At 41.3% G+C, this 26124-nt stretch overlaps 1 protein-coding gene across 2 annotated transcripts; it reads left to right on the top strand.

Moving 5' to 3' along the window:
* The first annotated feature begins 491 nt into the window (after positions 1–491).
* On the top strand, positions 492–25009 carry pdss2 (prenyl (decaprenyl) diphosphate synthase, subunit 2). 2 transcript variants are annotated; one of them, XM_062994893.1, is made up of 9 exons: positions 492–520; positions 1617–1868; positions 10696–10830; positions 15713–15911; positions 19460–19534; positions 20958–21119; positions 21846–21974; positions 22141–22176; positions 24061–25009. In XM_062994893.1, exons 2-9 carry the CDS (start codon positions 1627–1629, stop codon positions 24214–24216), a joined length of 1134 nt encoding a protein of 377 aa, XP_062850963.1. In that variant the 5' UTR covers positions 492–520; positions 1617–1626; the 3' UTR covers positions 24217–25009. The 2 variants fall into 2 exon arrangements, with proteins under 2 accessions (XP_062850963.1, XP_062850964.1); XM_062994894.1 differs by lacking the exon at positions 24061–25009 and adding an exon at positions 22379–22611.
* Positions 25010–26124: the final 1115 nt, after the last annotated feature.

The following is a 26124-nucleotide window of genomic DNA, read 5'->3' as shown; positions in this document are numbered from 1 at the left end:
CATTTCCACTATAGATATTACATTTATTATTATTCTTTCCCTTCACTGTTAATTTTTCTTGCTTTTGCAGTACTGTTTTATTCCTGCTAATAATGATTGTGGGTCGATTACTTTAAAATGCTTTATGCTTTATATACATAATTAATTAAAGATTGAAGCTTTCTGATTAATGTGGTGAATTTGATGCTGTTTGGGTCCAACACCAGTTGCTTTGATGTTACGACACGCCGTAAATCGCGTTCAAACATGGCGGCGCTGATGTCTGTATATCTGCTGTAAAACTTCACCTTAATAATTCTCTTTATTTTATAAATAGCGCATTTTAAAAGTAAGCTGTTAAAGCCAAATTAAAGCGGAAGATTTCTTTGACCAGACGAAGCGTTTTTTAGTTGAAAAGAAGATGCGTTTCATTAAGTAAGAAGGTGACATTCAGAGTGAGTTGCTTTACATGCCTTTTAGTTATCAGATTTTTTCTACCCGTTTTCAGGAAGATCCCGCCTATTCAAAGCCAGGATTGGACGTAAGTATCGTGTTCTACGCTACGATTGGTGTAATCTTAGACTGGCATTCAATTTAGCCAATCCTAGTGGAGTAAGCTTGTTTATGGGAAAACGGGTGTTGGATTTGCCGCGAGTATGAAACATTAGTGGCTAAGTCAAAATCTGTATTATTTGGTTTATTAGTTTACTTTATTAATAATTTTACTTAATTTATATTTACCTTTTTTAAATAGTGATTTAATATATGGATTTTCAGTGCATTGTTAGGTATCTGAATGTAAAAGTTAATATAAAGTTATTGTTTTTCATTCAGTTTCAGATTATTATTATTAGTAGTAGTAGTAGTATTATAATTATAATATTTTATTATTATTTTGTATTTTATTGTTAAATTGATATTACATTATTAGCATTATTATTGTTACATTATTATTATTATATGTATTATTATGTATTTTATTGTTAAATTAATATTACATAATTAGCATTATTATTGTTACATTATTAATATTATATTTATTATTATTATGTATTTTATTGTTACATTAATATTATGTTATTAGCATTATTATTGTTTTATTATTATTATTATTATGTATTTTATTGTTACATTAATGTTACATTATTATCATTATTATTGTTCTTATTCTTATTACATTATTATTATCATTATAGGTTCAATTTTATTTTTGATAATGTAAAAATTTTAAATCTTACTTTTTCTGAGGCTCATTTGAATTCTGAAATGTCTTTATGTTTCAAGTTAAATGTATTAAAGACTTTTTTTAACAAGTTGTGAAAGTAAATATTAAACATTAAGAATTTTCTTGTTATTATCTTTCATTTTAGATTAAACAAGTCTGAAGCTGCATTTTGCACTGCATTTATTTATTTTATTGTATTTGCACTTTTAATTTTTCCACAGCTTACTATTTATTTGCAGATTTCAAATAACCAGAATTTTAGAAGTGAAGTTTTAAACTTCACTAGCTTTAGCTTTAGCTTTAGCTTTAACTAGCTTTAAGCCAGTAATTTAATTTTGGAGCAGGTTTTTGAAGTGAACCATGCAGTCAGAATCCAGGTCCCATAATAACATCAGTTTTTACTCTGTTACAGCGTGTACAAGATGGCTGTTTGTTCCAGACTGATTCGTGTTGGCTGTCTGCGCCGAGGATGTAGGCGTTTAAGTCTGTTCTCCAGCTCTTCTCCATCTAGCTGGACTAAAGTGGTGTCAGATGCTGAGAAGATTGTAGGATACCCCACATCGTTCATGAGTCTGCGCTGTCTGCTTAGTGATGAGCTCAGCAATGTAGCCATGCATGTGAGGAAGCTGGTGGGAACCAAACACCCCTTACTGCAGACGGCCAGGTACGAACACATGATTATGTTCTACACAGTGTTCTTCTTATGTGGTGACTACACATCCTTATGTGGTGACTACACTACACATCCATCACATGCATCAGGTCCATATCTGTGAGAATTTCAGAGGAACAGGAATTTCAGAAACAAAATTAAGACCATATTAAACAAACCCTTTCTGATATTAAAATAGTAATGTTACCTAATGTTAACATTCTGCTTTAATCTGAAGTCGCTGACACTTTGCTGCCGTACCAGTTTCCACTTTCCTGGCCTTTATGTCTTGAAATAGGACTGCAGGAATTTGGTTTTTTTTTAGCTACAAGAGCCCTTAAGATGAGATACTAATGTTGGGTGAAATAGCCTGACTGATAGTGATACAATTTTTCCAGTTCATAATATTAAATGTGGTAAGATTTAAACGGACTAGTTTCTAAACACCTAAGCATTTAATGCTGCATTATGAAAGGACATCCCCAAACTGTTGCAGCAAGCTAATTTGGAATGCCCTTACTGATGCAACCATCCTTATTTATTCAGGCTTGGGACCGGCACTGAGAGCGCACTGGCAATTACACCTCCCAATAGCTAGGCAGTTCGGCCCTGACTCTGACTCAGACCTAGCCAATCACGCCTGTGTAGATGCCTGACCAGCCGATAGCACTGCTGAGATTCTACCAACCTAGTGGCCTTTATGCACCAGAACGGTTTGTAGAACATTATAACTTAATGCTCCCACCACTGAACTTTGGGGTCCCTGGTTCCTAAACAATTGTAGAAGAGTGTTTCAGAACGTGTGGTTCAGTGTTTTGTCTATAGATGAGAACCGAAATCCTTATTTTATCTGTGAAATGCAGTGGAGAGAGCATCATGGTTCAGGGTTGCTTTGCTACCTCATGGCCCAAAGATCTTGTAAAGTTGTATCACGAAATACATCAGGATCATTTTGGAATAGCATAAATCAACATGAATTAATGAATCAAATGAATCAACAACCTATTTGAGAACCTATTTGAGATGGTATGGTATAACACTCCTTCTCACCATCATGTAAGCAGCTATGAAACACATTATTGCTGCTAATTTATTAAGTACAAGGGTTGACATACTTTTTCCACTTTTTCCAAGTGATGCAGAAATCCAGGGTTTGCAAACCATTGCTTCCTTCATCACAAAAAGTTGGTTCTAGGTTCCAAAAAGAAAAAGTGAAGGACTTTCCCAGTTTCTTTGCTCGTCCTTCATTCCCTCCGTCTCACTTCTCTCAGTTTTTTGAGGAACGGAAAGCCGAGAGCGGAAAACTGAGACGCCAACGTCTGCCATTGTGGGTATTTATGTGACTGGCGCTTCTTGGGCAAGGAGACACACAGGGAAAGAGGAGAAGGCCGAATCCCCTCCCTCCATCATCCTCCCTCCCTCCATCCCTCCATCCTCCACACCCAAATGGATTGTGATATCAGATTTAGGTGGATAGGTTATTACACCCTTGGGCTCCGGTTTCCAGTCCTGTCGTCTGGATCGGCCAGATTGGTTTGCTGTTATTTCTTTAGCTCTCTCCCCTAACTAATCCTCCTTCACTCGAACTTTCACTTTCAGAGTCCTTTCAACAGTTCCACAGGCCACCAAAGTCGAAAAGACGTCCAAAATGTGTGACATTCCAAAAAATGTGCTTCCATTAAGTGACTGTCAGGACTGAAGTAGTGAATGTAAACGATCTGCTGAACACCTAGAGCTAGATGTACTGAGGTAGTGCAGACATGCAAAATGTGTCCAAAATAAATGTTCAGGTCACTAAGGCTGTAACTAATCATATAGAAATCCAGAAAGTTCTACAATGCCAATTAACTTTTCTTTCTTTTTCTTTCTTTCTTTTTCTTTCTTTCTTTTTCTTTCTTTTTTCTTTTTCTTTTCTTCTTTCTTTTTTCTTTTTCTTTCTTTCTTTTTTCTTTCTTTTTCTGTCTCTTTTCTTTCTTTTTCTGTCTTTCTTTTTTTATCAATGATTTTTCTTTCTTTCACTTTTCTTTTTTCTTTCTTTCTTTTGCTGTCTTTCCTTTTTCTTTTTTTTTCTTTCATCAATAATTTTTCTTTCTTTCTTATCAGTTTTTTTTTCTTTTTTCTTTTCTTTCATTCTTTCTTTTATTAGTTATTTTTTCTTTTTTTTCTATTTTTTTCTTTATTTTATTCTTATTTTCTTTCTTTCTTATTTTCTTTCTTTCACTGTCTGTTTTCTTTCATCAATCTTTTGTTGCTTTTTCTTTGTCTCTTTCCCACCTTTCCTTTGTTCTGTCTCATTTTTATATTTTTATACTTGTATATCATTTTATATTCTTTAATTTTTTCCCTTAAGACGAAATATTCTTTTGAATGAATATTTTATAACTTTTCTCTTCTTATTTCCTTAATTGCTTTGTCATGTTTGTTTTCATAATTTTTTACAATTTCCTTTTTCTTTTATTTCCAATTATCCCACTGTTTTGTTCATTTATTTCCATTCTCTCTATTTATTTGCCTCAATTTATTTATGTATTTTATTAATTTCCCTTTCCGTATTCTCTTATCCTTCCATTGTTTAATGTTATTTACCATGTCTATTTCCTGTTTATTTTTGTGTTTTATTCTTTTTTTGAATAAAAAAATTCTCTCTTTTGTCTCTCTTTTTGACAGCCGTTATTTTCCTTCTTTTTATTTAATTGTTTTAATGATTTACTAGCGCGCTTCCTCTGCTTTTGTTTGCTCGTGCTGAAATTGTCTAACAGCTTTTCATTCCTTCGGTCGTTCTTCCCTCTCATTGTGTCTCTACACCTCGTTCTGGTTGCTGAAGGGTAAGGGGGTCAGGGGAAGGCTGGGCTGTGTATAGTAGGGGGCGTGTCCAGCTGTCATCTTGTCTCGGTTGCCATGGTGCTAATACATGATGACTAGCTCTCTTTCTTCTTTATGAGCTGGAGAAATGTTGTACAGTGTAAAAACCGTAATCACCTGCAAGCCTGTGATAATTTACCTAACAGCTCTTTGTGTTTAAAAGCACCAAAAAGAAGCCTGGAAAAAGTATGTGAACCTCTGGCCGATTGATATCCCCAAATATCAGTTGTTCTAATGAATACAAAAATGATGTTGGTTGATTCTAAATGTGAAAGGTGTAAATTAATTATATAATTTAAATAAATGACAAATGCAAATTTATTATATAATGTAAATAAACCAGCAGTAAAATGCTTTTTATAACCGCCCGGTCACATTAGTATTAAGAAAAAATTGTAATGTACACAATAGAAATAATTAAAAAATATATGTATAAAAATATATGTATAAAATATATATATACATATATATACAGTGTATCACAAAAGTGAGTACACCCCTCACATTTCTGCAGATATTTAAGTATATCTTTTCATGGGACAACACTGACAAAATGACACTTTGACACAATGAAAAGTAGTCTGTGTGCAGCTTATATAAGAGTGTAAATTTATTCTTCCCTCAAAATAACTCAATATACAGCCATTAATGTCTAAACCACCGGCAACAAAAGTGAGTACACCCCTTAGTGAAAGTTCTTGAAGTGTCAATATTTTGTGTGGCCACCATTATTTCCCAGAACTTCCTTAACTCTCCTGGGCATGGAGTTTACCAGAGCTTCACAGGTTGCCACTGGAATGCTTTTCCACTCCTCCATGACGACATCACGGAGCTGGCGGATATTCGAGACTTTGCGCTCCTCCACCTTCCGCTTGAGGATGCCCCAAAGATGTTCTATTGGGTTTAGGTCTGGAGACATGCTTGGCCAGTCCATCACCTTTACCCTCAGCCTCTTCAATAAAACAGTGGTCGTCTTAGAGGTGTGTTTGGGGTCATTATCATGCTGTAACACTGCCCTGCGACTCAGTTTCCGGAGGGAGGGGATCATGCTCTGCTTCAGTATTTCACAGTACATATTGGAGTTCATGTGTCCCTCAATGAAATGTAACTCCCCAACACCTGCTGCACTCATGCAGCCCCAGACCATGGCATTCCCACCACCATGCTTGACTGTAGGCATGACACACTTATCTTTGTACTCCTCACCTGATTGCCGCCACACATGCTTGAGACCATCTGAACCAAACAAATTAATCTTGGTCTCATCAGACCATAGGACATGGTTCCAGTAATCCATGTCCTTTGTTGACATGTCTTCAGCAAACTGTTTGCGGGCTTTCTTGTGTAGAGACTTCAGAAGAGGCTTCCTTCTGGGGTGACAGCCATGCAGACCAATTTGATGTAGTGTGCGGCGTATGGTCTGAGCACTGACAGGCTGACCCCCCACCTTTTCAATCTCTGCAGCAATGCTGACAGCACTCCTGCGCCTATCTTTCAAAGACAGCAGTTGGATGTGACGCTGAGCACGTGCACTCAGCTTCTTTGGACGACCAACGCGAGGTCTGTTCTGAGTGGACCCTGCTCTTTTAAAACGCTGGATGATCTTGGCCACTGTGCTGCAGCTCAGTTTCAGGGTGTTGGCAATCTTCTTGTAGCCTTGGCCATCTTCATGTAGCGCAACAATTCGTCTTTTAAGATCCTCAGAGAGTTCTTTGCCATGAGGTGCCATGTTGGAACTTTCAGTGACCAGTATGAGAGAGTGTGAGAGCTGTACTACTAAATTGAACACACCTGCTCCCTATGCACACCTGAGACCTAGTAACACTAACAAATCACATGACATTTTGGAGGGAAAATGACAAGCAGTGCTCAATTTGGACATTTAGGGGTGTAGTCTCTTAGGGGTGTACTCACTTTTGTTGCCGGTGGTTTAGACATTAATGGCTGTATATTGAGTTATTTTGAGGGAAGAATAAATTTATGCTGTTATATAAGCTGCACACAGACTACTTTTCATTGTGTCAAAGTGTCATTTTGTCAGTGTTGTCCCATGAAAAGATATACTTAAATATCTGCAGAAATGTGAGGGGTGTACTCACTTTTGTGATACACTGTATATACACATAAATTCACAGATGTACACAGTCTGTATCGGTATTGGATGCTAGAGAAATGTCCTGTGTGCACTAAATGTATTGAGGTATTCCTACTTGCTATTCTTGTTGAGGACCCAAATAGCTTGTGGGAAAAAGCTCCTCCTTACCCTCTCTGTTTTGGCCTTTAAGGAGCCAAATCACTTCCCTGACCACAATAGAGAGATAAGTCCATTATTAGGATGTCTGGGGTCCTTCAATATCCTCCTGGCCAGGGAGCTCGCGCCAGATGATGTTTTCTGTGAGGATGTTTTCAGTGGTGCAGGTGTAGTTGAGCAGCACCTTGGAACTCATCAAACCAAGATAGGACACTTTTGGGATAAATCTATTTTGACTAAATGGCGACACATTCTCACAGAGACACTTCAAAGTCTTGTGAACAGGCTTTCCTACAAGAATGGAGATAATAATACACATGGTTTTAGAACAAGGTTTTGGTCACACATACAGTGTATCACAAAAGTGAGTACACCCCTCACATTTCTGCAGATATTTAAGTATATCTTTTCATGGGACAACACTGACAAAATGACACTTTGACACAATGAAAAGTAGTCTGTGTGCAGCTTATATAACAGTGTAAATTTATTCTTCCCTCAAAATAGCTCAATATACAGCCATTAATGTCTAAACCACCGGCAACAAAAGTGAGTACACCCCTTAGTGAAAGTTCCTGAAGTGTCAATATTTTGTGTGGCCACCATTATTTCCCAGAACTGCCTTAACTCTCCTGCGCATGGAGTTTACCAGAGCTTCACAGGTTGCCACTGGAATGCTTTTCCACTCCTCCATGACGACATCACGGAGCTGGCGGATATTTGAGACTTTGCGCTCCTCCACCTTCCGCTTGAGGATGCCCCAAAGATGTTCTATTGGGTTTAGGTCTGGAGACATGCTTGGCCAGTCCATCACCTTTACCCTCAGCCTCTTCAATAAAGCAGTGGTCGTCTTAGAGGTGTGTTTGGGGTCATTATCATGCTGGAACACTGCCCTGCGACCCAGTTTCCGGAGGGAGGGGATCATGCTCTGCTTCAGTATTTCACAGTACATATTGGAGTTCATGTGTCCCTCAATGAAATGTAACTCCCCAACACCTGCTGCACTCATGCAGCCCCAGACCATGGCATTCCCACCACCATGCTTGACTGTAGGCATGACACACTTATCTTTGTACTCCTCACCTGATTGCCGCCACACATGCTTGAGACCATCTGAACCAAACAAATTAATCTTGGTCTCATCAGACCATAGGACATGGTTCCAGTAATCCATGTCCTTTGTTGACATGTCTTCAGCAAACTGTTTGCGGGCTTTCTTGTGTAGAGACTTCTGAAGAGGCTTCCTTCTACGGTGACAGCCATGCAGACCAATTTGATGTAGTGTGCGGCGTATGGTCTGAGCACTGACAGGCTGACCCCCCACCTTTTCAATCTCTGCAGCAATGCTGACAGCACTCCTGCGCCTATCTTTCAAAGACAGCAGTTGGATGTGACGCTGAGCACGTGCACTCAGCTCCTTTGGACGACCAACGCGAGGTCTGTTCTGAGTGGACCCTGCTCTTTTAAAACGCTGGATGATCTTGGCCACTGTGCTGCAGCTCAGTTTCAGGGTGTTGGCAATCTTCTTGTAGCCTTGGCCATCTTCATGTAGCGCAACAATTCGTCTTTTAAGATCCTCAGAGAGTTCTTTGCCATGAGGTGCCATGTTGGAACTTTCAGTGACCAGTATGAGAGAGTGTGAGAGCTGTACTACTAAATTGAACACACCTGCTCCCTATGCACACCTGAGACCTAGTAACACTAACAAATCACATGACATTTTGGAGGGAAAATGACAAGCAGTGCTCAATTTGGACATTTAGGGGTGTAGTCTCTTAGGGGTGTACTCACTTTTGTTGCCGGTGGTTTAGACATTAATGGCTGTATATTGAGTTATTTTGAGGGAAGAATAAATTTACACTGTTATATAAGCTGCACACAGACTACTTTTCATTGTGTCAAAGTGTCATTTTGTCAGTGTTGTCCCATGAAAAGATATACTTAAATATCTGCAGAAATGTGAGGGGTGTACTCACTTTTGTGATACACTGTACATGTTCACATACTTTTGGTCATTTGGTGTAGTTTTTATGCAGCCACTGCAACCTTGTCTGATCTTGTTTCTTGGAGAAGCATCAGCATATTAATGACCACGTTAAAAGACAGTGGGACTCAACATGCCGGTGCCCCTCGACCCCAGACCTTCTTACGCGCGGCTTTCATTACCACGCCAGTTCAGAGAAAGCGTGAAATTCCTCCAGCGAGGTGAGACAGACGGAGACACTCTCACCTCCAGCATGGAAAGAAAGAGAGGTCACTTCATTAGCCAAGTGTTCTGCACATCATTTCCATACAATTACTGAACATTATGGACATTTTTAGACATTTCTGTGGTTGTAAGGGTGGCACACACACACACACACACACACACACACACAGAATTGCCACAAGGAAGCTAAACCTAAGTGTTGGTCTGCTGTTGGTAGTTAATGACCTGGCTGTTCAGTCTAGAACTGAAACTGGGTTGCTGAAGTTGTGCAAAACCAACACTACATTTTGCACATCTATCCTACCTCACATATAATCATACAGTTGCAATCAAAATATACCACCCCTCATTGCAAATTAGGTTTATTTTAAAATGTACAAACCTTTAGCTGTTTTCAGTGAAACCTTGAATCTGTTTCTTTTCAGCTATTTAGATAGACATTTGGGCACAAATTCCCAGATGCACTGCTGGAAATCTTGTAGAAAGGAGAGCAACTTGGTTTAGGAATTGGACGCCCAGCAAGCTCATGGTCAGGTGACTACAAACTTTTGGCCATATAGTGGATAATCCTCCTTTTAAGTGCGTCTTTATGAAAGCATATAAAAGGAACACCCACAGCTCTAACAGCTCCTGCAGGACTTTAATATGGAGATGATCAACAGCTATGGGACTCCACCAGCCCCAAATGAGCACTGAAGCCCGTGGTGATATTTGACGTCGGCCTTTTTGCTGTTATAATGGAAAGTGGAGTCGTGTAGACCAGAAAATTATGGTTAGAGGTTGATTGTTCCTCAGAGAGCCATCAGACCCCATCATAAATCCAACTACTACAGTCCTGCTGGAGATTCAGATCTGAGGCTGAACAAAGAGCACCCACTTCATTTAACCACTAATGAATTGAGGTGTTGGACATTACAAGCTTTATATGTTATAATTACATGTCCTTATATAAATATACTCTACATGGCCAAAAGTATGTGGACACCTACTATAGGCATGGATATGGAGTCTCTCCCCATACCTCCACTCTTTTTAAAAGGCTGTTTGCACTCAAAGCCCATGGTTAATGTTCCAGGTCATCCCAAAGGGGAGAGCAGGGTTAAGGTCATTACTCTGTGCAGGCTACTGGAATTCCTCCCTGTGAAACAGGGGCACAGTCACACTGGAACAGGACGGAGGCTTCCTTAAACTGTTGTCACTAAGTTCGGAGCGTTTAATTTATTATATATAATTGATATCAGTTAGTAAAGGAATACCTAAATCATTAGGGCAGTTGTAACCTAGCGGTTAGTGTACTGGACTAGTAATCAAAAGGTCACTGGTTCGAGTCCGACCACTGCGAGGTTGTTACTGTTGAGCCCTTGAGCAAGGCCCTTAAACCTCAATTAGACAAAATACTGTCACTGCTGTTTGGATAAAAGTGTCTGCTAAATGCTGAAAATGCATTAGGAGATATGTCCACATACTTTTGGCTGTATAATGTAAATCTCTCTCTCTTTCTATCTCTCTCTCTGCAGGGGGTTCGTATATGACAGTAAGCATAATCTGCAGATGAGAGGTCTGGTGGTGCTGCTGTTGTCCAAAGCAGCAGGACAGAGCAACACAGCGTCCGATGCCCTCCTGCCCGACATGATCAGCGGCATTTACCCCAGGTGAGTGCCCAGCAGGCACACTCGTGGGCATCAACACGCCCTACACACAAAGTTTTTCCATCCTATTTAATAGTTACCAATTTCACTATCCGAGGAGAGCTGAGAGTATCACACACTTTGTCCAACATGCATGTATTTGCAACTCGCATCTCACAGAGAGCCACGCTATGACCTTCGCAAAATCCCGACCACTAGTGCAGATGCTTCGACCAGCCAGCAGAGGTCACAACTGCCTTCAGCCCGTAGAGGGCCGAGACATTTTGTCACCTGCACAACCGCCTCCGCAGAGAGCCAGTTCATCCATCAGTAGTGTAGGCGCCTCAACCAGACATCAGAGGGTGTAGTGTATTTTGGCAATGAATTCAGTCTATTCTGTCTCTCGGGCACAGCTAGCTTGCATGCTTACAATGCTACCGAACACCACCAACTTCAGAGCTCAGTATTGCCCCTTAGTGGTCGGCATACATATGTACATACTCACCAGTCACTTATTGCAAACTGTGTGACTGTAATTCGCGATGAAATCCATTCAGAATAATTTTAAAGTATATTATTTTAACTACCATGAAGATCTCCAAGCGTAGTACATTTTATGTGATACAGAACACTTGCTTTACTGAAATAAAATCATTATTTTTTTTAAACAGTGGAATTGTACAAAGGTCAGGAGGTGAGATCAGTATCAACACTTGACGTCCTGTATGATACTGTATGATATTACACTCCATTTCCCCCTATTTCCTGTCTCCATATGGGAACATACTCAATTTTTCTGTGCTCTTCAGTGACCCCTGTCGTATACACAACACCTTTGCTGGCCGATAATGGTCAAATGCTAGCTCATGTTCCTCTGATAGTGGATTCCAGCCACCAGTGAATTCCTACAGGCTTGTGCATGCACCCGGACTAAAAAGCAGGACTTACCCGTCTGACCTTTCCTAGTTGAGACCGGGTCAGTGGCACCGACAAGTCACAAATTTGAGATTTCTTATAATGGACAGTTCATGTTATAAAATTTGGTCTTACAATTAAATATGCCACCCTGCACAACTCCCACTCCCACTTCTGAATAAACAACCATGGAATGTATCGCATTTGCTTCTGACTACAAACTTTTGCACACTTTTAGACCCCCCCCCCCCCCCCCACTCCATCATACCGAGGCATGTTTGAAGAGTTGTGACCCAAAACAAGCTGCCATGTGTGTATGAGTGGTTCCCTCAGCCCTGTGCCAGGCAGTTACCAGAAGCGCCTGTTTAATTTGGCAGTGTGTGTGTGAGGGGGGGTTCTGAATGAACGCTTTCTCTTTGCCGCTGTGGGACTAGCACACACCTCTACATTCGTCCTCTGTCTCCTCTCCTTTTTTGCTCGTCTACTGCCCCTCCTGTTTTTGGAGCACGAGTAGGAAATGACCTCGGCGTTCGGTTTTTGAGGTGTGGGCGTCATGGAAACGGCAATGAAGTAGTCCGTCATGCACTTGTGAGCCTCCTTATGAACTCGGTGTGTGTCCGAGGTGGAGGTCACGCACACACACACACACACACACAGATTTATTCTGTCTGTATGACATCATTAAAGTTCTGTGTGTGTGTGTTGATGGATGGAGCAGTCGGCAGGTCTCCGCCCATTTGACATGCAGCATTTGTAAAACGTCTCCTGCTCCTTTGCTCTGTGTGTGTGTGTGTGTGTGAGGGACAGATGGACCTTTTCGTTAGTATGAGAAGATGATGGCTATGAAGTGGAGCGTTCTCTCTTCACACTACTTCAGCTGGTTGTTACGCCACCTCAAACCCCCCATGGTGCCCAGACATTACACCCAGACCCATGGGCATTGATATAGAGTTGGTGCCCTTATTTTGCTCTGTCAGTCTTTACTCTACTGGCAACTTATGACAACCTTCCATTCCAGCATAAGAGGAACAGTGAGGTAAGGTTAAGGAAGGTCATTAGTGATGCACGGTTTGTGGACGCATTAACACACCACCACCATGTCAGTGTCACTGCAGTGCTGAGAATGATCCACCACTTAAATAATACCTGCTCTGTGGTGGTCCTGTGGGGGTCCTGACCATTGAAGAACAGGGTGAAAGCAGGCTGAGAAACAGATGGACTACAGTCAGTAATTGTAGAACTACAAAGTGCTTCTTTATGGTACGTGGAGCTGATAAAATGAACGCTGAGTGTAGAAACATGGAGGTGGTTTTTATGTTATGGCTGACATTAAAGGGTTAGGGGCTTGTTATTGTGTGTGCTCAAGGGCCGAACAGTTGAAACCTGGCAACATGCAGTGCTTTAACCGCTGCCCTGGTGGTAGATGGCATGTTAGCTTTGGGGTGTCCAAAATGTGCAGGACTGTCACATGATCCTCAGTCCTTGTCTATAGTGCTATGATTGCTGTTTACATTTCCATTAGGTTGGTGCAGAATGGTTCGCCTCCTCATTCCTGGACACGCCCCTTTGCCGACTCGCGTTATTTCCCTTGCAGAATTTAATTAGGATCTGATAACAGTGCCACTGGGCTGTGGCCCCAAAAAAACAGAAACCGCATCCATCGCTACTCTGAATGAACCTTTATTGTGGTAGTTTTTATATGTGACAACATCGAGATCAACATGGCGAGTCCATTCACAATTAAGTCAATTGCATGCTGGGGTTTTTGCACCTTCTTATCTGGCGGAATGTGAACGTTGCCTTGGTTAGCTTCCACTGTCTGATTGTGTGCTGCGTTTTCAATCCACAGAGGAAATATAGCGGATTGAGAAATGGGGGCGTGTCCGGGGGAGGAACCCCTCTGCGCTGTGGCATCGGTTGCCAGGCAACTGCGTCTCAAAGCTATTTATTCCTGCCACTGGGCCCCTCCCACTGAGTCCCCACACACTGGAAGAGAAAAGGGTGGAAATGGGATTTAGATTTGATTCCCGCTGTTCAGCTTGTGCCTGCAGCCCAGCCAGAGAGTTTAAACGGATCAAAGATGGTGCAGGATTTTTGCATCAGCGTCTCACAGTGACCTCAAAACGCACACAGCCATAGTCAGAAATGTATAGATACATGCCACGCATGCCATGCTCGTGTGGACACCTCTTGAGCCTGGTGGCTTTTATTTATATGGAGTTGGCCACACTTTGCAGCTGTAACAAGCTCTGCTCTTCCAGAAAGGCTTTGCAGATTAAAAGCATGGTGGTGGTAGTATTAGAATCTGGGGCTGTTTTGCGGAATGGAATTATGAGGAGGGTAGATTCTTCAAACTGGACAAAATTGGGCACTCCAGCAGAATGGAATGCCCTTTCCAAAATCCAGACCTTGCCACAATTCTAAATGATGTCAACTTTATACCAGAAACCCAACAAATTTGGGCAAACTCTACTCAGTGTGCCAAGCAGAGTGGGCAAATATCCAACTAAAGCTAGGCAAATGATCATATTCACAGAAAAACCCACCATCGTTTTCATGGTCAGGGTATCTTGGTCAGGGTCACAGAGGGTCTGGTTCACTCGGAAACACTGGATACAAGGCTGGAACACTCCCCTGTACTTCCCCAGGCACGGCCAATCATGTCTGTGTAGGTGCCTGACTGGTCAGTAGCACAGTTGGGATTCAAAGCCAGATCTCAACAGTAATAGACTCACTCATAGACACTCATTCATTCATGAAAAAGAACAGTTGTGTAGTTGTAGAAGTGTGTGTGAACTTTTTAGCTGCTTTGTTGCTTATCTTATCATTATGGACAATAGATGTGATTAATACAGAGACAAACAAGCCTCTAAACATCTAGTGTACAATTACCAGCCGACCTACAGAATCATCTCATTAGTGATGTTTTATTTAGTCAAGTGGTCGTCTGGTCAGGTGAACGGACGCGGCTTGATTATGGCTCTAAAAAATCCCAAATCAACACGAGAAGTCTTTGTGGGTAAAAAAAATACAGTCGGTACGTGTGATGATGAAGAGGAGTTAATGGTCTCTAATTGAGGTGTATAAAGGTGCACACACCTCTGACCTCAGCTCAGGTTAATCAAAAACCATTTTTCAAACCATTTTTTATTCATTCAACAAAAAACACACAAATATTTTAAAATCCAGATTACGAAAAGTACAAAAGTCCTAAAAGAAACTATGTAATGGACGCATGTTGTACCAGAGGGGCGCATTCAGGCTGTAACAGCCAGAAAGTATTTTTACATCCTAATGTCAACATGGTAGCAGGTGTAGTGGGAAGGAAAGATCTGGGAAGAATTGTGGTTCAACCCCCCCCTCGTTTGTGGAATTGCTTGTGAGAAGTTCACTATAAAACAGCATGGTAAAGGCAGGCTCACCTTGGATCTTTCATGTTATTCCTCCTGCCTGGCCAAACCTCTCACAGTGCTAGCAATAATGGCACATATTCCACACCCATTGTGGACCACTGGTTTGAATATCTTTGAAGAAAATTTTGCACCATATCATGCTGTAACTTGACTTTTGGGCATCTTATGATGTTAGCCATGTAGCACTGTGGTGTCCATATATTTAAACATTTTATTTGTAATATTAACAACAGTAAAAACTGGACAAGTCACTTTTTTGGACTCTTTCTGCCTCTGTTTGGGCAAAACTGTTTGGGTAGCACTGTTGCCTCACAGCGAGAAGGCCCTGGGTTTGATTTCCAGGTGGAGCGGTCCGGGTCCTTTCTGTGTGGAGTTTGCATGTTCTCCTCGTGTCTGCGTGGGTTTCCTTCGGGAGCTTGTTTTCCTCCCACAGTACAAAGACATGCAAGTGAGGTGAATTGGAGATACAAAATGGTCCATGACTGTGTTTGACATTAAACTTGAACTGATGAATCTTGTGTAACCAGTAACTACTTGTCCTGTCATGAATGTAAACAATGTCTCTGTTTCTCTTTAAGTCAGCGCAGCCTGGCCGAGATCACCGAACTGATTCATACAGCCTTTCTGGTGCATCGTGGGATTGTCAACCTGAAGGAGTGGACGTTTTCAGACGGGCCCCTAAAAGACATGCAGTTTGGAAACAAGATGGCTATACTGAGTGGTGATTTCCTCTTGGCCAACGCCTGCACAGGATTGGCTCAGCTAAACAACACTAAGGTACGTCAGCTTGAACAACGAGTCTCACACCAGGGTGTCACAGTTACCAAAATCTAAATCTACAACTAGCTGGCACAGTGACACAGCTAGAGTGTGGGTGCTGCACAGGGGTCCTGGAGACCTTTGATGAATTTTGCATGTTCTTCATGTGTCTGTGGGTTTCCACTGCTTCTCTCTTAATCTTTTAAAGCTTATAGGATGTGGATTGGCTGCACTAAATTGCCCTTGAGTGTGAGTGAGTCGGTGAGTAACTGACTGAGTCGGTGTGTGAGTGAGTCAGTTGGTGAGTGAGCCAGTAAGTGAGTGATTAAGTGCCAGTGATAGCTCAGTGGTTAAGGTACTGGACTAGTAAACAGAAGGTTGCCGGTTCAAACCCCGCCACCACCAAGTTGCCACTGTTGGGTCCCTGAGCAAGGCCCTTAACCCTCAATTGCTCATCGTGTTCCGCTCACTGTGTAAGTCACTTTGGATAAAAGCGTCTGCTAAATGCTGAAAATGAAATGAAATGACTGAGTAAGTGACTTACTGAGTGAATCAGTTCCTGAATCAGTTCCTGAGTGAGTGAGTTGGTGAGTGAGTTGGTGAGTGAGTTGGTGAGTGAGTTGGTGAGTGAGGTGGTGAGTGAGTCTGTGAGTGAGTCTGTGAGTGAGTCTGTGAGTGAGTCTGTGAGTGAGTCTGTGAGTGAGTCGGTGAGTGAGTCGGTGAGTGAGTCGGTGAGCGAGTCGGTGAGTGAGTGACTGACTTACTGACTTACTGAGTGATGCAGTGCATGGGTGAGTGAGTCGGTGAGTGAGTGAGTCAGTAAGTGAGTCTGTGAGTGAGTCTGTGAGTGAGTCTGTGAGTGAGTCTGTGAGCGAGTCGGTGAGTGAGTCTGTGAGTGAGTCTGTGAGTGAGTCGGTGAGCGAGTCGGTGAGCGAGTCGGTGAGTGAGTGACTGACTTACTGAGTGATGCAGTGCATGGGTGAGTAAGTCGGTGAGTGAGTGAGTCAGTAAGTGAGTCTGTGAGTGAGTCGGTGAGTGAGCCAGTGAGTGAATCGGTGTGTGAGCCAGTGAGTGAGTGATTAAGTGACTGAGTGAGTCAGTGACTAAGTGACTTACTGAGTGAGTCAGTGCCTGAGTGAGTGAGTCTGTGCCTGAGTGATTGAGTCGGTGAGTGAGTTGGTGAGTGAGTTACTTATTGAGTGACTGAGTCAGTGACTTAGTGACTTACTGAGTGAGTCGATGCTTGAGTGAGTGCCTTGGTGAGTGAGTTGGTAAGTAAATTGGTGAGTAGGTGAGTCCTCCGTCTCCTGCATACCATTCTTTTGGTAATACAGTTTTCACTCAGTAAATACAGATTAGCACTGAAATGCTTTAATATCTGATACCCCGGCCTTTCTCAGGACCGGTGTCGGTAAAGATCACAGCTGAGTTTGTTGTGTGTAATCCAACCTGTTGTGCAGTCAGCCATAATGATCAAAGCCAGACACAAGACCTCTCCAAAATGAAACGGCCTCTATTACTGACTGACTAACCGCAGATCAGACCAGCATGAAATGTGTGAGGTTTCTTCAGTCAAAGTCAAAAGTCTACATGCACTCATAAAGGACATCAGCTTCTGGAGTGACTGTGGTTGGATCTCTGGCCCACTTTGCTTGACTGAACTGATGGAGACTGTTGGTTTTCTGGCACAGACTTGACTTCTCGGTACAGTCCAGATATTCTCAATAGGGTACATGTCAGATTCCAGTTTTGCTGAAACACCCAATTGTGTCCAATAGGGAAGGATCGTCCTTGTCATAGTTCAGTTCAGAACAGCAAATTACAGGGAAAAATACTGCCACCACCATGCTTCACTGTAGGCATGGTGTTGTTGGGTTTGAATCCCTCACTTTTCAATCCCTCTAGTTCCCTCTACACATAATCTTAGTAGTAATCAGAATGTTGCAGGTTCCAGCCCCACCACTGCCAGGTTGCCGCTTTTGGATAAGTTGCTATGGAAGTGTCTGCTAGGGCACTTGGGTAGCAGGATGTGTGGGGTGGTTGGCGTTGGTCTCATTGCTTCTACAATATGTGATCTAGGTGAGTCTAGGTGGTCCAGGCCCGGTCTGGCACAGGTGGTGAAGGAATCGGACAAAAAAACATCACATAAAAGATGCAAAAATAAATGGAAAAGCATTCGCCAGATGCTATAAATGTAAATGCTCAAAGCTTAGTCTAATAAGTGCAGCAAACTACTCTTATTTATATGAACACAGAGAAGCTACAAAGTTTAATGAACTTTTGTTTTTACACCAAATCAACCATCCAAGTCTCATCGGTTGGTTTGGTTGGGGTTGGATTGATTCGCTCGGCTGTAGAGCATGAGCACTTCAGCCTGCTCAAATGAGTCTTAACACTTTTAGCCTCCACGCTAGCATTTCAGTTAGCGCAAAGCCATTAGCGGTACAAATCAGTGAAGCTAGCAAGAGTTTTTTTTTTCGTCCGCTGAGTGATCAGTGATGTGTACTATGTGGCCTTGAGTGGGCTGCTGGCTTGATGTGTGATGTGTGTGTGTGTGTGTGTGTGTGATTGGGTTCCTGGCTCGACACGAGCACAAACGGTAATCTGATCCCAGCCAGGTCGTCTCCTCTTTCCTCCCTCTCAGACCTGTTGGCGAAACGTGACACCGGCTGGATTTGGGAATGAGACGAGGCGGAGGGAGGAGGGCTTATCTGATACTTTCCGAAAAAAGCCCCCCTTCACTTTGCGCGCACACACATTAGCTTCTCCCCTGTACAGAGCGTTCGGGGCAGCACATCTGGTAACACTGTAGGAGCATTGTCCTTTTCGAGCTGTGGGTGAAGGAGTCAAGTTGCCTCAATATTTCCTCAAGGATCCGGTTACCTAAAGGGCACAGACGAGAGGGAGATGAAAGTTAAAGAGTACGGAAAAAGTACGAGAGCCAGAGAAACTGAGCCGTGTAACTAAATATGAAATATGAAAAAAAATCCCTGAGTGTCTGGACTTAATGAAGCTGAACATGATCCATCCTGCTCGTTATTTCATCCCTGAACGTCCTCTTCAACAGATGAATTTTACAGAAACTCAATGAAAGCTCTGTGAATAACCAGGTGAAGAAAATGAGCAGGATGAAGTGAAACATTCTCTAGTTTTACTTAAGCTGATCCTCTAAAAGTGCAAATGTGTAGGTAAAGGGATTGGGATGCATTTGGCCGCCAATAGCCACTGTGGTAGTCATGGTACTATCATTTTATCTACAATCAAGGTGACGTCCACTTGTATAGGACACAAATGTCATTGACATCTTGGGATTCAAATGATTTCTGCTGCTGTTTTTTATTTTTCGTCCAATATCACACCCCAACCATGTGTATAAAATACTATTGTTTTTTTTTTTAAGTGTGTGTGTCTGTCCAGATGTCATAATCCTAATTAATATTTATCTGGACTCTTGACAGACCATCTGCCTAAAAGTTTGTATTGACACTGTAAACACCTCATCCCAAAATCCTTAAATTTACACTGGCCAACGGGCCTAACTGTGTGTGTGTTTGTGTGTGTTGTAGGTGGTGGAGCTGATCTCCAGTGCAATTGGAGACTTGGTGCAGGGTGTTTACTATGAAAACTCTGATTCTGAAGAGGTGAGAGCACACCTGACCTGCTGCTATTTACCCTCCCCCCTTCACCAACCAGCAGGGGCCACAAATTCACAAACATCTTTCATTTACACTGATTCAACTGCAGTAAATTCAAGTGAAGCAAATGATTAAAACCTATTACAAATATTATTGTTCATAATAATAATACATGTAGAACACTAAATTCATTTTAATTATAATATTCAATAATTTTTTTTGTATAAGACAGCCAATCAAAAACTGTAATATTAATGATTTAATAAATAACTAAATAAATTATATTATTCTGTACATGTTAATTATATTATTTAATTTAATTATATTTTTATTATATTTTATTATGATAAAAATACAACAAATTATTTATAATTTATATAACATATAAATATATAATATATAGAACATATTTAATTATTATTTATTATAATCGAAGCAACATGCTTAATAATTATTAATAAGAATTACGTAATAGAATAAATAAAAATTTCATTCCTAATTTTTTTTCTAAAAATTTAATGATAGAATAATTATTTATGAAGTGGTGCAGACATAAATTACATTTGCCCACTACCTCTGGGATCCAGGATTTGAATCCCCAGTGGTGCTATTGGTCGGGAGTCTACATACAGACATGATTAGCTGTGTCTGAGATGGGGAGATATAAAAGTTAAATAAATTAAATTAATTAATTACATAAATGAATAAAACATAAATGCCATATAATAATTATATTAATATAAAAATCCTGGTCAGGGTTGTGGTGAGTCCGATGTTCCCTGAATCAATAGGCACAACTTAGTAACACAAGACGGACAGGGCGCAAGTCCATCTCGGGGCCTTTGCCATCTCCCCCTTCCCTCTCAGCCATAGCCAATCATGTCTGTATATAAATACCCAACCGGGTGATAGCACCACTGGGGAACCTTGAATCCCAGTGGAAGTGGGTTTGCATAATTCACTGCTCCGCCACCTGAGTGCCATTAAATTAATAAGTGAATTTAAAAAGATGAATAAAATTGATTATTATTATTAAAAGCGATTATGGGGCTGCTCAGGTGGAACAGTGCTCACCAGCGCCGAGACTCCACCTCTGACAGGAGAAAAGAAGCACCTAGTAACTGCACGTGTCAGAGGAGGTGCATGATAGTGGAAGTGGCAGAGGAGTTTCAGTCAGGAAAACAACCAGACTGGAAGGAAATGCAAAAACAAAAAAAAGTATAACATGTAAAAACTTTATCCCGAACCTCGTGGTCACTCAGGTCCAAGAGAACGTCCAAACTTCCACATTTGTTTGATCTGTAGGATTTTTGACTGTTTAAGCTGTAGATTCTCAGTCTATCAAGAAACTGCTACAGATTGTACAGTGTAAAAATAAATTTTATTTTCCTGACCTTTTTGGTGATTTTTTTAAATACTTTTTTTATAGGAGGGAAACCTGTCAGTTGCTGCGTGGGAGGACCAGGCATTTCTTTCCCATGGAGCATTGCTAGCAAAAAGCTGCCAGGCGGCGATGGAGCTGGCAAGACACAACAAAGAAGCTCAGACTCTCGCTTACGAGTACGGAAAACACCTCGCTCTCGCTCATAAGGTGAGAAAATGGAAAGGAAGAGAGAAAAATGTAGTGTAAACAGATTACAAAACAGAAATCAAAGGAAAGTACATGTAAGTACTGCTTTTACACTGATGCAGAACCAGGAGCAGTTTCCATCAAACTGTTACAGCTAAAGTGATTCTGCACCAGTAAAATCCGGTCTGTTCCAGTTTATTCACCACTGGGACCAAAATAAATCATGAAATGATTTTTTTCCTTATTAAAACTGAAAATCTGAAATATGGACGCTCGGGTGGTGCTGCACTCGAGTTTCCAATGTAAGCGGTGTTGTTGGTTGTCCAGACGTCTATACAGACATGATTGATTGATGGATTGGCACCCTGTCCAAGTTTTCTTGCCTTGCGCCTGGACACACCACAACCCTGACCAGGACAAAGCGGTTGATAAAAATGAAAATCTGAAACACTTGGTCACAAATACAAACTTTTATTTACATTTTCTTAAAGCAATTGTAATGACATGGTCAAATGTATGTGCCCCCCTTGTAATAATAAAGGTTAGGTGTTTCAGCCATGCCCATGAAATCAATGAGACGTGCTTTAAACCTTGTGGCATCAGTTTGGGGAAGGTCCAGTTCATCCCAAAAGTATTTCATGGGGTTGAGATCAGAGACCATATTATGTACCTTACAACTGTAGGTAAACATTTGACTCCAGCTGTAGATGCTGGCTGTAATTGTGTGTGTGTGTGTGTGTGTTGTAGCTGAACTCGGACCTGCAGCCATTTATAAAGAGCAGTTCTGATCCGGTGCTGTTCAGTCTGGATTCAGCTCCTGCAGTTTTCCACAGACTGGTGGTTGGACCTGAGAGATGGAACCAACAGTTACAGCAGGTAGAACAGACACACTGTATGACCAAAATTATGTGGACACCTCTTCTAACTATTACGTTCTAGTGTTTTATCCATACACATTGGTAACAGGAGTATAAAGTAAAACATATAAAATTAATTAAATACTTAAAAGTTAGTTGTTGATTTACTTTTTTTTGCTCTGCAGGTCCAGAACAGGTCCAATCAGATCAATTACAGCAAGGTAACTGATTCTTTTCACTTGTACACAGTACGAAATCCCTTAATAATCAATTCTCTGATCATCATCTGTAAACATGAGGAAAGTGCATCTGACCTTTTGTCCAGCGGGGACAATCAACTGAATGAGCGTGTGTGTATTTTACATACTGTATAGCACCGCAGTTCTGATTCATTAATTCTTTTTTATTAATCGTTTAATCCAGATCAGGGTTGCAGTGGGTCCAGCACCAACTAGGAACACTGCATACAAAGAATACAAGGAATACACCCTGACCACCTGGCACCACTCCATCACAGGCTGGCCCACACTCACCTGTTCAGTCTTTCATTTGTACTGACAGGCAGTTTAGAGAAGCTGTCCTGTCCTGATTTGTAGGTGGTTGAAAAAAAAAAAAAAAAAAAAAAAAAAAAAAAGAGAGAGGGAGAACATGCCAAACTTCTACCAGTCAATAATTAAACCATCTTATTATCAGAGGTAATTAAAACACCATCCAGACAAAGGGTGTGTGTGTGGGTGTGTTAGGTGATCAGAAGTGTCTACTGTCTGTAACTGGAAAATTGGTATCCAAAGTCAGGGGGAAAAAAGAGAGAGAGGTGGAGGGTGAGGGCATGATGGAAGGATGAGATGGGGGTGCAGGATGAGAGGAGGGAGCTCAGGTCGCCAAGGAAACGGGATACGAGGGGATCAAGTGGTGGGTTTATTTGTAGAGAAGACAGAGAGACAGCAGCATCACAAACGGGTCTCCTTCAACACACTCGCACACACAAATCTGCTTCACCTTTTTTTGTCCATACCCCCATCCACCACACAGCTAGGTAAACTTCTATAAGTGATGGAAGAGGGGTTCTAACAGGGTCATGACATTTTGGAGCCCTTAAAATGGGTTCACCAGCCAGAAAAAGTTTAAGAACCCCCAAATGCATTGATTTCTGACTTGATAATCTACACCTACCATACAGATTAACTTTGTAGGTATACAATTACTGATTGTAGCCCACCTGTAGCCCTGTATCTCATTTATCAATCAAAAGGGACTCACACTGCCCAGATGATGTTTGGCTGATTGATCAACCTCAGCACTGCAATGACACGTAATAACATGTATTGTTCCGGTATGTATTGCAGCAGGTGCAGTAGTGTTGTTGGGATTTTAAACTCCTCAGTGTCAGCCAACAATATAAATTAAGGACTGGAGGAAGATGAAGGCACATTAACATAAACAGAATAAAAAAAAAACCCAACAACACTGCTGCACCTGCTACACTCATATGAGAACAACACATCCTACTTTATGTTATTTATTTACTTTATGTGTTATTACCATGTTATTGTCATTGCGGTTCTGAGAATGAGCCAGCACCCAAACATCATCTGGTTTGAATTGATAAATAGGGTACAGGGGTGAGAATGTGTACAGGGCTACAGTCAGTAACTGTATACCCACTGAGTATTAATAATATGCTCAGTGAGTGAAGGTGCCGGGAATCTGTTGTGTTCCATAAAAGTGAACTAGGGCTTGGTGGGCAGCACTGTTGCCTCACAGCAAGAAGGTCCTGGGTTTGATTCCCTGGTGGGAATGTTTGATTCCCACAGTCCTTTCTGTGTGGAGTTTGCATGTTCTCCCCATGTCTGAAATTAAACCGGAGCTCCCGGAGGAAACCTACACACAGTCCGAAGACAAGTGAGATAAAATGGAGATACAAAATTGTCCATTGAAATTGAACTAATGAATCCTGTGTAACCATTAGCTACCTGTCCTGTCATTAATGTAACCAAAGTGTTTAAAACATGATGTTAAAATCCTAATAAAATGAATATATAAATATAATATATAAAAGTGAGCTACACATCGTGGATTAAAAGTGTGTGTGTGTGTGTTCACAGTTACGGAGCGTGATTAAATCAGATGATGGAATGAAGCAGGCGCTGGATCTCTGCACACATCATGGAGACAGAGCGCTGCAGGCTATCAGACATTTGCCACCGTCTGAAGCTCGATCCGCTCTGGAGAACATCGCCGGTGCTGTGACCAAATTCTGACCCCTCGCATCCACACCAGAGCTCTTCATCCTGTGGAATCGTTTCAGACTGGACACACACTGGATCAGCTGATCTGGTTTTTATGATGCTGATGTTTTAGACAGTTCCTGAGGTCACTGTTCAGACTTGAGAGCGGGACAGTGTGGAATAAGATGCATTTAGAAACAGTGCTAAAAACATCTACCTCCAAACAGGCAATGGCTGCTCATTCACAACAGTCTACGCTGAAGATGGAACTGTGTGCTGCTATATGTAGGAAGTATCAGATTTAAAACATCAAACAAATACACAAATGAACCAAAAGAATGTGGACACCAGTTTTATTATTGAGCTTAGTTGTTTCAGCCACACCCATTCCTTACAAGTGTATACAATCAATTATAGCCAGTAAATTAAACAGCTCAAATATTTGGGCAACAGGCCTTTTTCTGTTCGAGTATGCCTATGCCACTGTGGACATTTGGATCAAGCTCATGTTCAGGTGTCCACATACTTTTGGTCATATAATGTGTATGTGGTGTGGGCAGTATAGCCAAAATGATCTTTAGTGATAATTTGATGGTCTACACACCATCTATTAATGGAAATCAACCCCAGTTATTCCTCAATCTTGTGCCAAATTTTAATTGGATAAGTGATTTTGGTCAAATCAATTACCACCCCCCCCTTTCCTCGCCAAGCTTTTCCATACAATGTAGTGTTAAATCTTGGGACTGGATTGAGGAATCAAAATAGACAGCCTGTAAAATTACCATGGAGAAACATCTACGCATTTTAATAAATTATTTACAAATAAAACAAAATAAAAAATTGTAATTCCATAATTCATTCCATTCATACAAACATTTTTTTACCTTGCAGTGAAGCATGGTGGTGGTAGCATCATGTTTTAAAATTTATTATTATGGGCAGGGATTGGGAAGCTCATCAGGGTTAAAGGCAAGATGGATGAAGCTAAATACACAGTGGTAGCCTAGTGAGTAGAGCTTTGAGCTATCAATTAAAAGGTTGAGAGTTTGAATACCAGCTCTGCTATGCAGCCACTGTTGGGCCCTTAACCTTCTCAGCTCCAGGGGCACCATACAATGGCTGACCCTGTGCTCTGACCTCAGTATATATGTATATATGACAAATAAAAGCGTTCTATACAGGGCAGAAGACTTGCAATCAGGACGGAGGTTTATCTTTCATCAGGACACGATCCAGAGCTTACTGCCAAAGCTACACTAGAGTGGTTTATGAACCTTAATGTATTAGAACCGACGTCAAAGCTCAGGCCTTCTTCCGATGAAGAATCTGCCTCGAAGGAGATGCATGCTAGCTTTCAGCACTCCTCTGCCAGTGGAACCATGACCTCTAACCTTAGTCAAAGGTTTGAGAGATCTTTTGTGACTTTTTGGTTTAATTGGGCACATTCATCACTGTTCCAGGATTGATCTATTTAAAGAGAATTGCTCTTACTGTGGTCAGTGGAGTTTTACAGACAGAAAAATGGTCTTGTAAGCATTCCAGACTGAGATTTGTCAATTCTTCTGGAACTTCCCTAAATTGTGGTGTAGTGTTCCTGCAGAAACGATTTAGTTCCAGCAGTTTGATGTTAGTGTTGATTTATACTGTAAGAGCTGCTAAAATCAAGTCGGTCTGTGTTTGTTAGCTCAATTGGAATACCGATTTGGATAACTAGTTGGTGTGTGTGTTGTGATTAGTATTAGTACCTGTGCCTGTGTGTGTGTATGCAGCATTGATGATAATAATTAATGAGGTCTAGGTGAGCATGTTTGTGTGTGTGTGTGTGCAGGAAGTTCTGTGGTATTGATTTGCTTGGCGCCAGACTGGGTGACCTGTGGTTTCTGTGACGACCACAATTGGGACTCACAGGGTGCGAAGAAGGGTGGTGCACACACACAC

The sequence above is a fragment of the Trichomycterus rosablanca genome, chromosome 5 (assembly GCF_030014385.1).
Source record: "Trichomycterus rosablanca isolate fTriRos1 chromosome 5, fTriRos1.hap1, whole genome shotgun sequence".
Classification (NCBI taxonomy): domain Eukaryota; kingdom Metazoa; phylum Chordata; class Actinopteri; order Siluriformes; family Trichomycteridae; genus Trichomycterus; species Trichomycterus rosablanca.
Note: the sequence above shows the minus strand (reverse complement) of the source record. Positions and strands in the feature narration are given on the sequence as shown.

Bases quoted from the DNA above. Each gene is read 5' to 3' on its own strand.
- pdss2 (XM_062994893.1), top strand. From the start codon at position 1,627: ATGGCTGTTTGTTCCAGACTGATTCGTGTTGGCTGTCTGCGCCGAGGA. The intron at 19,535-20,957 runs GTGAGAGCACAC...CTTTTTTTATAG, and splicing joins AAAACTCTGATTCTGAAGAG to GAGGGAAACCTGTCAGTTGC. The intron at 22,177-24,060 runs GTAACTGATTCT...GTGTGTTCACAG, and splicing joins ATCAGATCAATTACAGCAAG to TTACGGAGCGTGATTAAATC.